We start from the raw sequence: 15,200 nt of genomic DNA on the forward strand, positions 1-15,200 counted from the left end.
AACTATAAACACAGTATTTCTTCTTCCAAGTCTCCAGAAGAGCTGTTCTCCTTTTTGTCTTTCAGAACAACTCTTCTCCAAAGTCCCAAAATTAACTCGGTGTTTGTCTCTCACCACAAGGTTGTTTAACCACTAGCCTACAGGGCACTTATACCCCCTTCCTGCCCAGGCCAATTTCCAGCTTTCAGCGCTGTTGCACTTTGAATGACAATTGTGCGGTCATGCAACACTGTACCCATATGAGCTTTATTTTGGTGGTATTTAATCACCTTGGGGTTTTTTATTTTTTCTTAAACAAGCCAAAAACCACTGCAAATTTTGAAAAAAAAAAAGTTTTTTCTTAGTTTTTGTTATAAAATTTTGTAAATAAGTGATTTTTATCCTTCACTGATGTGCGCTAATGAGGCTGCAGTGATGGGCACTGATAGGTGGCTCTGATGAGGCACTGGTAGGTGGCACTGATGGGCATTGACGGGCATCACTGAGGGGCACTGAAAGGCAGCACTCATATATGGCACTGATAGGCGGCACTGATAGATGGCACTGTTAGGCGTCACTGATAGGCAGCACTGATAGGCGGCACTGACTGGCATTGATAGGTGGCACTGCTGGGTGACACTGAAAGGCAGCTCAGATGGGCACTGATATGTGGCATTGATAGGTGGCACTGGCAGGTGGCATGGATGAGCACTGAGAGCTGACACTGATGAACACTGACAGGTGGCGCTGCTGGGGCTACACAGATCATCGGGGCACACTGATCATCAGTGCTCTGATGATCTGTGTACATGTCCCCTCCGAGGAATGCTGATTACCGGCTCTCTTCTCCTCACGAGCTGTCAGCGTGACAGCTCGTGGGGAGAGAAATGCCGATAACCGGCATTTCCCTGTTTACATGTGATCAGCTGTGATTGGACACAGCTGATCACATGACCGACCCGACATCTTCGGCTCTTTCCGTGGATCGGTGATCCGGACACAGCGCACCGCCCATCGGCGCGCTCCGGGAGCCGTGCATGCGCGGTTAGAATGGGAGGACGTCATATGACGTACTCCCAGAACGAGAGAACCACCTTGTGTCCGTCATATTACTATATGGCGGGCGGGAGGTGGTTAAAAGTCCTCTTTCCTCCCCCCACTACCTGCTCATTTCCTGTAAGAAGCTTCCTCTGCTGCTCATAAACCAGTCAAATGGGGTCATTTGCATGTCAGTAGGGGGGAGCTTAGCTTCTAAAACAGCACATGGTCTTAAAATCTAACAATTTTAACCAATATTTAAGCTATAAAAAACCCAGCAAGTATCCATATCAGCAGAGTGTCATGTGTTGTACTCCAAGAAATGGATTTTACAGGTAAGCATGTTGAAGAAAATTCAATTCTCGCAACCCCCCCCTCTCCCCCCCACTCCAACTCCCACAACGTGAACATCACTAGCATGTGTTGCAATGTCCCAAATCTTGACCCCCTTTCCCTGCCTTCCTACTCCCAGTTTTAGAATCATTTTACTCACAAGACCTGCCAGCCAGCACTAGTTTGTATTATGTTTTATTGAAACACACATTTGTTTGAATTGCTTGTCATCCAACCTGATACTATAAATATTGTATAATGCAGAATTAAAATGTGCTTTACTTTTATTTGTATTAAAACCTATGAAAAAACAAAATACTTGTGAAAGAAAATAAATATTCACAAGTGAATGCATTTAACCCAGTATTGGGTGATTTGACAGGTGAGCAATAGGTTGGAATTAAAGCTGAACTTCACTCTCTCAATCAACATTACATGACTATATTTAATCCTTGTGCTGCTAGCATTAGTAAATAGGAAAGTATATCATATTTACTTGTTTTCAATTTGTATTAATCTTTCTTCAGTTGCTTTCTGGTTTCGTTGCCTAGTCAAATGATGTCATACATCCCAGGAGTCTTCAAGAGGGGAGGGGGCTTTCTTAGCTAAGTACACCCTCCTGCCTGCATGCTTGTGCTACAGACAGGTAGATTCCAGAAAGTAAATGCTACATGAATCATCTGCCCTCAAGATGGCTGCAGCCAGAAATTGTAGGAGGTTTTTTCAAAGTGATTTCTCAGGTTATTAAAATATGAAGACATGGATGGATAGGTGGACTTACTTTGAATATAAAAGAACATATTAAAAAATTATTTTTTTTTGGGGGGGGGGGGGTAGCGTGGCTTGGACGGTGATGTGAGCGGACGTGTGGGCTACAGCTCTTGCCTCCATCCTGACTTTACCCATTCTGGGTCCATCCTACTAATCCTGATGGACTACTGTATCGTTTCCCTCCAGCATCTTTCAATCATCATCTTGGGGTGTAATACTTGGAAATATGATCAAGAAGAATAAAGAAGATACAGCGGCCACGGATCGTTCATCCCAAGATGGCGCCAGCGCTCAGCCACAGCGTTTAGTGAAAGAGAAGCTCCGAGATACCACTGCCCGCCTAGAACGCTTCGCTCGCACTCCAGCCAAGGATTCCAGCAGGCCCAGTATCGTGTTTGATCCAGCAACTGTAGCAGAGCCTCCCACCGCACACTCTCTGGCTTGGGAGGAAGAGTCTACCTCCTGGGGCCTACCTGATGACGCAGTGAGTAACCCACTTGTGGATTCTGATTCTTGCCCTGCAGACTCCTCTGCCCCTGACCCAGACTCTACCCTGGCAGATATGAAGGCAATTACATCCTGCAATAGTTCTTTGACTACCCTCACTCATGGTGTTGATAGTATGATTGAGGACATAACATTGATCCAGCAGGATATGCACAATTTCAAGGAAAGTGTCTCAGCAGTAGAGGAACGTATTGGCAACCATTCTGGGTTGCCTTGACAAAATGCTTAAACATTTCCCGAAATTGCCCCAAAATTGTGTACAAGTCTGTGAAACAAAAAGGCAGGTTTGATCCACTCACTAAGTCACAGGTTTTCATTGTTTATTGTTACAACCTTGGGCACCATGTGGGCCAGCCACCCTAGTCCTAACAAGTGCTGATGTAATCGGTTGATAAGGAGGACATCTGCCATCTGCACAACATCCTTGTTTGACCCTCCCCTGTCCCTCTGTCAGCCCTGGGCTCATATTAGCTGCATGATGGAGAGAAAATGAGGGAGAACAAATGCTAGAATACTAGTTAGTACCAGTGTGCAAGAATGTATTTTGCTTTGCAAGAATAAATCATCTCTAATGTGGGGTGTCCTATGTTTTTAGATGTTGTTGCAATATGTAAAACTATTAGGGGTGTCTCAAAATTGTGTATAATTTTAAAGGGTTTCTTTTGACTGGAAAAAAGGTTGAGAAACAGTGCTCTAGAGGACTCTGTCCATCCCATCATTCAGTCCTCTAAAGCTATATCCCAGAAACTTGCCACAGATGATTCCCGCTTGGAGGATCTGGAAAACCGGTTTCGCCAGAATATGAGTGGAGGGAAAAAAACGCCTGTGGATTTTATAGAATGGTGGCTCAAGACCACGTTTACCGTTAAGTGATGACATAGGGTCCCTGCTAGACTACCTCCTGCTGGGGTGGCCCCCAGAACCTTCCTACTGCAAATGCTGAATTATATAAAGACAGAGATTATATCATTCTTCAGAAAGCCAGGCAGCAGGTGGATTTTAAGATGAATGGCTCCAGGATTTTCTTCTTTCCAGACTTCTCTGGGGAAGTGCAACACTAATGAGCAAAGAATGCTGATATGAAACTCCAGCTGTGCCAACTGGATCTCAGTTATTCACTATTCTATCCAGCCAGGTTCCGGGAAGTAGCCCAAGGCACTACTCACTACTTTGAAATGCCTGCTGCTGCCGCCCACTGGTTGGATGCCTTTTGGCACCCAAGCCGCTCTTCTCATCCAAACTGATCTTTTGTGTCATAGTGCTTGCTGTATCCCGATACCACTTTATAATTTCCAATCCAGAAATGCGCAGCTCTACCCCATTTACTGAATGGGCAAAATATGTTTTGGCTATGTTCAGGTGAAAGTTATTTCTGTGTGGACCTTGTTTTGCATCCTGCATCAGTACGCTCAAAGTTCTTTTCCTGGTCACATGGCCCCCCTGGTAGTGGCCCCTGCGTGGAACAAATTCTTTTTCTACTCTGTTGACTGGTTTCTTGGTTACGTTTTCATTCATTTTTTTCTCAATCTTTTTTTCTTATCTGTGCACTTGATGGACCTTTTTTCTAGTGCAATTCAGGGGACTCTGCATGTCAGCATCAACCACTGCTTGTCAGAAAATGTTGCAGCCTTGTTATGTGGTGTCCATGGGGCTGAGCTCGCCATCAGGTTCTCTCACAAGGACCCCATAGTCCTCTCTTTTGGACATTCATTGTTGAATTATTCTTGATCTTGACTTGTACCCTTTATGTGGAAATGGAAGCGATCCTGTTCTTGATTTTATTATTCTCCAATATGGGTCATACAACTGATGAAATCATTTCTTGGAATATTAGGGACTTAAGATATCCCTCCAAAAAGCTAGCTATGTTTACTGCACTTAAAAGGTTTTCTCCATTGTTAATCTGCTTGCAGGAAACTCCTCTTCACCCATATACTATACAATTTTTAAAATGGAATCAATACATTGTACAATAACACTCTACATATACTTCCTATTCCAGGGGAGTAGACCTTCTCATAGCTAATGGGGTGGAATTTTCCTGCAGACGGGTTTGGAAAGATCTCAAGGGGTGGTTTATAATTTTATGCTGTACATGGTTCATTAAGCCTTTTGTGTTGGCCAATGTTTATATTCCTCCCCCCTATCCCCCTGAGGTCTTTAAAACAGAGTTCTACCCAAAAGCAGAAGCTCGCTTATTTGCCCTCCTCACCCCCCCCCCCCCCACCTATTGGGGAGAGCGGATACTTACTATTGACAGGTACCCGCTCCCACTTCTGGCTCAGATACTATATATACTATACTATATATACCAGTTATACTAAATATATGCCGCTATGGGACAACCCCTGTCTGCCTGAGCTAGAAAAACTAGTGGGATTTGACCATTGGAAAAGGGCTGATATTCAGTTCCTTTACCAATTATATGATAATGATGTGTTGTTACCATTTAATGTTCTAGCTGACTGCTATCAGCTATCCAATAAACAATTTTTTCAATCTCTTTAACTGCGTCATGCGCTGCAAATTTGAGCGTCCATGTTTCAGTTTTTAAATATACCCCCTCCACAGTCTTGTCCATGACTATCTCCACAACCTGTACTAAACGTGGGCTAATAGGAGACCTGCACTCCGCTCTCCAGCTAGCCACTAGTGCCAGGACTCAAGGGAACAGCCTTTGTGCTTGGCAGCAAGACATGGTGTCAGTGGATGAAGAGTAGTGAACTCGGGCACTGGAAATACTACCGAAGGTTTCTCTTTCCCCTTCACAATGCCTGACTCAACTTTTCATCCTCCATAGAGTACATTATACCCCATTAAAGCTCCACTCTTGGGGAAGAGCAACGTCCTCCACCGTGTCCTAGATGTACTGTGGCCAATGATTCCCTTATACATATGTTGTGTCGTTGCCATAAATTACATCTCTATTGGAAATTTTATATTTGATATTCTAAATTCCCTGTGGCATTGGACCCCAAACTTGCCCTTATTGGGAATAATTGCAGAGGGGGTACTTGTATGAAATGCATTTAATGTGGACAAGGTCTCTCCTTTATTTAGCTCGTAAACCCATACGACAGAAATGGGTCTCGCCCACACTCCTTACATTCACCCAATGGTGTGATGCACTTGTTTTTACATTACGGAGTGAGGACCTTACTTAAAAACACAAGGGTTCTCCGAAAAAATATAAAAAAATATGGTCCTGGTGGCTGAACTCTAATGAACCTTCCCACCTCTCCCACTCTCAGGGTGAGAAAATGGATAGTTTAATGTGGAGGTTGAGCTACTATGCTGTATGACTTGGGTATAGAATTGGTAATCTAAGATATGGAGCAGGGATAATGTTAGAACACCAGTTTTAATAATTATGGTGCTGACTTAATGGTGGTTGTTTACAGTAAACCTTACTCTTTCCCCTAATGATTGTTGGCTGTCTTTTTATGTATTGCACGGTATAGAAGAAACAATTCTTTGTAATCATCTTGCATATTATTTTATGTGCTTGATTCTATGCCAAGTGTATGGTATGTGAAGAGTACTACCTTTCTTCATGTAACACATAGGAGATTTACAAAAACTGGTGCACTCAGAATCTGGTGCTGCTATGCATGGTAGCCAATCAGCTTAAAACCTCAGCTTGTTCAATTAAGCTTTGGCATTAAAACTTGGAAGCTGATTAGTTTTTAGGCAGAAGTAAGCCTGATTTTGCACACTGTTTTTGAAAAAGCTGGTTAATAAAAAATTACTTGATTTTAAAAGAAAATTGCGTTTTTGGTTTGTGATGCTTAGATACAGTGTGGTTCTGCTTTAAGAATTGTAGCAGAAATGTGCCATTTTTAAATACACTGAAAGAAATTTTAACAGAAAATAAAGCAGATTATGTTTTAAACAAAGTACATTGCATACGAGGGGCAGACAATAAGATGGCACATTCTGCATACGAGGGGCAGACAATAAGATGGCACATTCTGGAGTAACCTATCTCAAACAGGGTTCCCTTGGGGGTTGCTTGGGGTTCCTTGAGAAGAGAGCAGTTGCATATTGATTTTTTTTTTTTTTTAGCAATTATTTGTTTTAGGATTATCACCGAAGAGGATTTTGTTATGTAGAGTTGGGGGAATTGGGGATAAAGTAAAATTTAAACCTAGCACTAACTATTCTTAAAGTGTTACTAAACCCAGAACCCTGCATTCACTATATCCAGGCTTCCACAGTACACAGGACATGGAAATGCAATGATTATAGTACATATAAAATGCTAAATGCATTTTCTCATCAGCAGTAGCAGTCTTGTGACATCTATCGGTGTCCAGCCAAGCACTGGTTAAAGTTTGTAGGAGGAGTTTTCATTCTCCTCTGACTGTCCTGTGAGGCTGCATGACCCCTGACCACCTGTCTGGACAGTGCTGATTGGCGCTGTGCTGATCACATGCACCCTCTCCCCCACAAAAGAAAAAAACAAAAACAAACTAGCAATACACACCAAACTGAGCATGTGCAGATTGCCTTCTAGGGCTCTGTACTATCAGCAGATGGATTGGGGACTGTGGAAGAAAGGGAGGATCAGAGAAGACAGGATCAAACAGCCTTTTTACACAATGCAGAGGATGATTATTATTATTATACAGGATTTATATAGCGCCAACAGTTTGCTCAGTGCTTTAAAATATAACGGGAAACAATACAGCAACAATACAGTTCAATACAAGAGGAGCTTACAATCTAGGAGGGAAGGGCTAGTGGTACAAAAGGTAATAACTGTGGGGGATGGACTGGTTGGAAGAGTAGAAGATTCCATTATTAGCTGAGGGCAGGGTAGGTTTCCCTGAAGAGATAGGTTTTCCGAGATCACCTAAAAGTGAGCAGAGTAGGAGATAGTTTGATAAATTGGGGTTGAGAGTTCCAGAGGATGGGGGAAGCTCTGCAGAAGTCCTGGAGACGAGCATGGAAGGAGGAGACAAGGGAGCTAGAGAGCAGGAGGTCTTGCGAGGAGCGGAGAGTATGGTTTGGGTGATATTTGGAGACAAGATTGGTGATGTAATTTGGGGCAGAGTTATAAATGGCTTTATACGTTATTGTTAATGTTTTGAATTTTATCCGTTGGGCAACGGGAAGCCAGTGGAGGGATTACCCCCTTAGGTTTCCCCAGTGTGTATAACAAACATGCTTTACTGCTGATTTTACTGTTGTGGGTTTAGTAACATTTTAAAGTGTTTGTAAACCCTTACATATACCCATTGAAATGACTAGCATTGGCTGATACACATAGCTGAAATAAATCCTCCTGCATAGTTATAGCTGAGTATCTGCGGCACCGTCTTCTGTAAATCTTTCTGAAAACACAAATATGAAAGGATATCTTCTTATTCTTAACAGCAGAACATGTGGATCTGAAATCTTCACAGAGCCAACAGCTTTGAGCCCTGATTGGAGGGAAGGAGCTCACCCCCCTTCACACAGTACTGGGCGCTGCAGCTTCCTCCACCATCATCCTAACTCTTGGTGTCGGGGAAAAGCTGCTAGCAGTGACTTGTGCTGATAACCGAGGAACTAGGCAGCAGAGAGAAATGACACTCAAGGGACAAGTACACAGTATTGAAGGATGTGCTTATTTCATGCCTGAGGTTTACAACCATTTCAAAGAGGAACATCAACCCCCCTCCCCATTATTTTTTTTCCTGCCTACCTTGTGCTGGGTTCCTCACAGTTCACATACTCGCCCTCCCAGCAGATTTAGAGTTGTCCTGCTGAAGATCCTCTTCTCTGCAGCTGTTTGCCGGGTCCCGCACTGTCAGGTTCCCCTGTGACATCATTGGAAAACTGCCAGCTCTTCTGGGTTCAGGAGCTAGGCTCACCATTCACCCCCTCCTTTTAGTGAATGGAATGATTTGTAGTGTTTCCGGTACATCCTGGGATATGCATGACACGTATCCCAGGAGGCACTGTGGGCACTGACATAATTTGCCTTGGCAAGAAGGGAGAACAGGGGGGCTGGACCAAAACTTTTAAACCCTAGTAGGAAGTAAATTACAAAACAAACTATTTCTGTAGTGAAATGGAGAGCAGGAAACGTCCTTAAAAGGGTGAAGATCCACTTCCAAAATGTTAGTATTAAGCTTGAATTCCACTTTAAGTACATCTCATTCTTGATGTTTTATGTCAGGAAATGGTGATCACACCATTGTGTGATAAGCTTTAGATTATAATAATTTTAAAGAGGGTTTCCTGAGACCTGAAAACTATTTCAATGTTTTTTTCTCTGTGGGAAAAAGGAGGAGACGGGCTGTTTTTAGAGGATATAGCTTTGAGCAGTTTTTTGCAAGCTTATTAAATGATGTACCTCCTTGTGAAAGCCAGTGTTTATTGAACATCCTCTACTGTGGTTTACCTCATTTCAAACATCCTTCAGCTTGGGTGAATTTACTACCTGTACACCGCAATCGTGCAGAAATATTTTTCCAATCAATCCCTTTGATCTTAAAGTAGCTACAATACTTACTGATTTTATAGAGGGATGTGCAATTTGTATCGCCATATGCTTGGGACTTGCAGTTCTGAGCGCTGGGCAGGTAGCTTTTCTTTCTTCATTTACTTCTACTTGCTTGTCAGGTGGAAGCAATCAGGCAGCTCCTCTGCAGCCCGTTTGCTGCAACACAAACTGGTAAATTGTCTCCCCCTGCTATATAACCTGGGCTCCTCTTGCCCATCTGTGGGCCCGGGACCAACATAGTGGGTGCTGTTGGGTGGAGGGGAGGAAGGAGAGCGGACATGTTCCTGACCTGGAAGTGATGTGTATGACATCACTTCCAGATCCCCATTGTCCATGTCCCCAGCCATCAAGGCCAGAAAATAATGTATTGGGGCAGCACAGTGGCTAAATTGTTAGTTCTTCCGCCTGGCAGTACTGGGGTCATTGGTTCGAATCCCAGCCATGGCACCACCTGCCTGGAGTTTGCATGTTCTCCCTGTGCCTGCGTGGGTTTCCCCCGGGTACTCCGGTTTCCTCCCACACTCCAAAGACATGCTGGTAGGTTAATTAGATCCTGTCTAAATTGGCCCTAGTATGTGTATGTATGAATGTAAATTAGGAACCTTAGATTGTACGCCCCTTGAGGGTTAGGGACTGATGTGAATGTACAATATATATGTAAAGCGCTGCGTAAATTGATGGCGCTATATAAGTACCTGAAATAAATAAATAAAATATTGCAGTAATATCTGAACTGCATTAGATTCCGCCTTCGTTCACACTGATGCGGTGTGGAATTTGCAGCGTTTTCACTGCGAATTCCGCAACGCATCACAATTGCATCCCGTTCACACGGACCGAAGCGGGTGTGTATGTTAAATTAACACCCCCACGTCGATCCGCAAAACGCGGTGCGATGTGCAGAATCGGATTGCATGTGAATACCTATGCGATCCGATTCTAGTGAGGACCAAAAAAGGGTCCTGCACCTTTTTGATGTGAGTAGAGCCATACAAAATGTATGGCTCTAATCGCACCGCATACAAATCACATGTGATTTTGTACAGGAATGCGGTGCGGTTCCTGTGTGAATCACATGGGATTTCCGCAACCGCTGTAGTGTGAACCTAGGCTCAACGCAGCACAGAGAAGAAGGTTGAAGAGAACCTGTCACCAAAAAATCATCACACTTTTGTCCCCTATGTGATGGAAAAAAAAATTTCTAATTTCTAAAAACTTAGTTACACCCAAGCACATAAAATCCTCCCCCACCCCCCTAAAAAATGTTGAAGTCCCACCACATATACACATGTACAAACATAAATACATGCATCTGGGTGCCTACACTTGAAAACATCTATTGCGATACATGTTACATAACGCCATGCATGCCAGAATGAGAGGAATAATTCTAGCACCAGACCTCTTACGTAATGCTAAACTAATGACCTATAGGGGGCTTTTAAAGCATACTGATCTTTGTCGCCATTTCATGGGCAAATTTAAAGTTGGATATATATTTGGTGAAACCTTATCTTTTATATTTTACCACAAAATTGCGTGATTTATTGCGTTTTTGTGCCCTAAAAGTAACTATAGCGTGTTTTTGTACTGATAATTTACCTTTCCGGCAATATCGTGTGACATAAAAAGATTGGAACTACCATTATTTAGGGTGTCTACTTTCAGCAAATATATTATGTTTTGGGGGTCACTCTGCTTGCCTGCATTTAGCCGACACTGATGCAGTGTTGAGTGGTGAACACAGCCTTGATCTCCTTCTCTTATGGAAGCTGCGTCTTTCCGGGTTGGTACTCTCCTCCTTCCATCCTCGGAGTGGACTCATCCTCTTCAATGGACATGTAGTAGATCTGCTCCTTCCCACACTGTACACAGCTGACACCAAATTGTTTTACAAACACATCCTTGATCTGCACAGTTTTTACTGTAGCTGGCTGTTGTAGTTCTCCGATCAGAAAAGCAGCACATCTACAACAGCCAGTTAAACACTGTGCAGATTGAGGTTGTTTTTGTAAAAGAATCTGACCCCATCCTCTGACCTGCTAACCCTATCCTATGTTCTACTGACCCCTGTCCTCTACCCTGCGGACCCCATCCTATGTCCTGTGAGCCCTATGTTATGCCTGCATACCCCATCCTATACCCTGCTGACCCCATCCTCTGTACTGCTGACCCCTGCCCTATGCCCTTAGTGACTCCTGCCTTATGCCCTGTTGACCTCATCCTTTGCACAGCTGATACCTATCTTATGCCTTGGTGACCCCACCCTCTGCCCTGCTAACCCCACGCCCCAAGCAGCCTGCTCTTATTTTGGACTGGTAATTAACTAGCTCTTGGGAACCATTAATTTAGAAGTGCAGGAATTGGAACTGATCTGAGGTGTAAAGGTGCAGAAATTGCGAATGAACTGAGGTGTGAAGGTGTAGGAATTGGGGTGATTGGAGGGGTGAAGGTGCAGAAATTGGGGTGATCAGAGGTGTGAAGGTGCAGGAATTGGGACTTATCTTAGATGGGAACGTGAAAGAATTGGACTAATTTGAGGTCTGATGATGCAGAAATTGGACTGATCTGGGGTGTGAAAGTACAGGAATTAGGGTGAACTGAGGTGTGAAGGTGCAGGAATTGGAGTAATCTGAGGTGTGAAGGTGCAGGAATTGGGGTGATCTGAGGTGTGAAGGTGCAGGAATTGGGACTGATCTGAGGGGTGAAGGTGCAGGAATTGGGGTGATCTGAGGTATAAAGGTGCAAAGCTCAATATTCATTTCTTACTATTATTCAAGTCGTTTACTGCATGTCCTTAATAAAAATTCCTTTTCATGATTAAAGGCGAAGGTCACTTTTTTTTTTTCTCCCTAAAAGCCAGCTCCCCTATACACCAATATACCACTAATGTACCACAGTTGTAAAAAAATAAAAGCTCTCTTTGATTTTGAGAACAAAGCCTTACCTTAGCCCTTGCTGTATTTCTTAGAAAGCTGCATCTCTTGCTGGTATGTAGATTTAGGACAGAAAAGCCAGTAAGACCAGGAAGCAGATTACCAGATGACCTCAGTAGCACAAACATCCTGACCTCATTAAAACCCACACTCATCATCATTATCAATTTTTATCACAGCATCCCCAGCATCTTTCCACATTTGCCTGGCTACTCCAGCGTCCCTTCAGAGGGGTTCAGGCCGCATACTAGACTCCCTGGGGCCGCATGCAGCCCACAGAACACCCCTGATGTAGAGCAACAGCCTGCCTGATTGGATACAGAGCAGTTTTATTGAAGGTGTGTCCTCCTATTATATTGTTTTGGTAAATCTAAAGGGGATTGTATAGATTGTATAATGTATGGCCACATTTATACAGCTAAAATTAGCTAGTTGCGCTTTCAGTGTCATTATTTGTTAACGGCTCAACAAACACAAACAAACACATTTTGCCACATGAAAAAACGTGTGACAAACCCAGCAAAATGCACAGTAAAAAAACATGCAACTTGCACCACGCCAAAATGTCACATGAGCTACTTTGCCACATGTAGCGAATGAAGCCCATTGAAATCAACTGGCTGCCCTATGTGTCACTGGAAAAACAAGCCAAAAACTATACGCTCCCACTATTGTAGGTGCGAATGGGGTCTGAAACTGAAGTTTGATTGCACAAGAACAATGACGCTCCATTCACATCTGTGCGTTTCTGAACTCGTGGAAAACCACACAGAAAATGCATGCTTTGCCATGCATTTCAGAAGCGCGCTGCAAATGTGCATCGTGTTTGCATTGTCATTACATGTTAAAAGCACACCAAGTGCGGCAAACGCACCAAAAACTACAATAACACATCGTGCTCTGCTCCATAAAAAAGTTCTGGAGCTTCTCTGGGGCGATTGTTGAATGTAGGGCTGCCCGTTCCTAGGGAATAGGCTGCCGTATGCGTGACAAGTGAAAACAATCCAAAACACCCAAAACAAGTGTCTCAACCCACCCCCTCCTATGTATTTGTATAAAGATGGCCATACACTATGCAATCTGATTGTACAATCTCTGTACAATTTCCTTTAAAGTTATCAGAACTATGGAAGGACACACCTGAACAATCTGTTCAATTTGTATCAAATCAGACAGGCCCTTGTACTACATAGCTGACGGGATATCTAAAGGAGATCTGCGTACAATCAGATTGTATAGGAAGTTGGTGGAAGGTAGTATTGTAATGAGGGAGGTGTGGTCCAGAGTGGTGTACACACTTAACCACACCCTCCTCTGTGATGCTACAAGGAAGTGAAGGCTTCTGGGAGGTGGTTTGCAGGAAGTGAATGCTGAGAGATAATCTACAGGAAGTGATGGAATCTGAAAATCAGTTCAAAATCTCAAATAAACTGACAAAAAAATTGGATAATGTAAGTGAGAGAAAAGCACATTGGGATGGCTGAGCTAGACATGGCACTGGAAAATGCTTGAATTTATTATGAAAAGGGAAACTCTGCCTGAAAAGATGAACTTATTCTTTGAGTGTGAAGTTTTTATTTGTATGTATATGTGTGTGTATATATATATATTACAGTTTTTTGTTCAAAATAATAGCAGTCAGACATCACTAACCTGATCAATCACTGTTTTTGGTAGAAATGATATTTCTACATGGTGAATAATTCACTAGCAGGTGTAGTAGAGTAATAGAAATCCAACAGACCCAACAGTCATGACATGCATGCTGCTGATTCTGTGGAATTGAATCACTAATTGAAAGGGGCATGTTCAAAATAATAGCAGTGTGGAGTTCTATTAGTGAGGTCATTCATTCTTTGAAAAACAGGTGGCAATTATTGCCCTTATTTAAGGAAGGAAGGCAGCAAATGTTGTACATGCTGGTTACAGTGCATTTCTCTCTGAAATTCTGAGGTAAATGGGTCGTTCCAGACATTGTTCAGAAGAACAGCGTACCTTGATTAAAAAGTTGATTGGAGAGGGGAAAACATATAAAGAAGTGCAGAAAATGATAGGCTGCTCAGCTAAAATGATCGCAAATGCTTTAAAATGGCAACCAAAACCTGAAAGACGTGGACAAAAGCGAACAACTACCATTTGAATGGATGGAAGAATAGCCAAAATGGAAAGGACTCAGCCAACAATCAGCTCCAGGAAGATCAAAAGTTACCTGTGAGTACTGTTACAATTAGAAGACGCCTATGTGAAGCCAAGCTATCTGCAAGAAGCCCCCGCAAAGTCCCACTGTTGAAAAAAAGACATGTGCTGAAGAGATTACAATTTGCCAAAGAGCACATTGACTGGCCTAAAGAGAAAAGGCGCAACATTTTGTGGACTGATGAAAGTAAGATTGTTCTTTTTGGGTCTAGTGGCCGGAGACAGTTTGTCAGACGACCCCAAAACACTGAATTCAAGCCACAGTACACTGTGAAGACAGTGAAGCATGGCGGTGCAAGCATCATGATATGGGGATGTTTCTCATACTACAGTGTTGGGCCTATTTATCGCATACCAGGGATCATGGATCAGTTTGAATACATCAGAATACTTGAAGAGGTCATGCTGCCTTATGCTGAAGAGGAAATGCCCTTGAAATGGGTGTTCCAACAAGACAACGAGCCCAAACACACCAGTAAACGTGCAACATCTTGGTTCCAGACCAACAAGATTGACGTTATGGAGTGGTCAGCCCAATCCCCGGATCTTAATCCAATAGAAAACTTGTGGGGTGACATCAAAAATGCAGTTTATGAGGCAAAACCAAGAAATAGAGAAGAACTGTGGAATGTAGTCCAATCATCCTGGGCTGGAATACCTGTTCACAGGTGCCAGAAGTTGGTTGACTCCATGCAACACAGATGTACAGCAGTTCTCAGAAACAGTGCTTATACAACTAAATATTAATTAAGTGATTCAAATATTAATTAAGCGATTCAAAGGAAAGCAAAATCTTCAAATATTTTTCAGTTTATATAGTGAATGTTTGAGTTTATAAAGAAGAATACAAACACTGCTATTTTTTTGAACAGTCTAATATTCACTTGTCTTCAATTTTTTTAGAGGAACAACACAAATTTGATATATTTTCTTCATGTTTTGATTTG

General features: G+C 42.8%; 1 protein-coding gene across 2 annotated transcripts in view; it reads left to right on the top strand.

Moving 5' to 3' along the window:
• Positions 1–15,200, top strand: part of WDR47 (WD repeat domain 47) — a 117,720-nt gene that overhangs the window by 24,868 nt on the left and 77,652 nt on the right. The window contains exon 2 of one of the 2 annotated variants that reach the window (XM_089688692.1): positions 2,308–2,605. The exons of the other annotated variant lie outside the window; for it this stretch is intronic. Within the exon in view, the coding sequence (XP_089544818.1) occupies positions 2,348–2,605 (258 nt within the window). The 5' untranslated portion in view covers positions 2,308–2,347. The remainder of the gene's footprint in view (positions 1–2,307; positions 2,606–15,200) is intronic. 2 annotated transcript variants of the gene reach the window in all.

Source organism: Staurois parvus, unplaced genomic scaffold (assembly GCF_062004578.1).
Source record: "Staurois parvus isolate SC_StPar_1 unplaced genomic scaffold, SC_StPar_1.0 ptg000450l, whole genome shotgun sequence".
NCBI classification, from domain to species: domain Eukaryota; kingdom Metazoa; phylum Chordata; class Amphibia; order Anura; family Ranidae; genus Staurois; species Staurois parvus.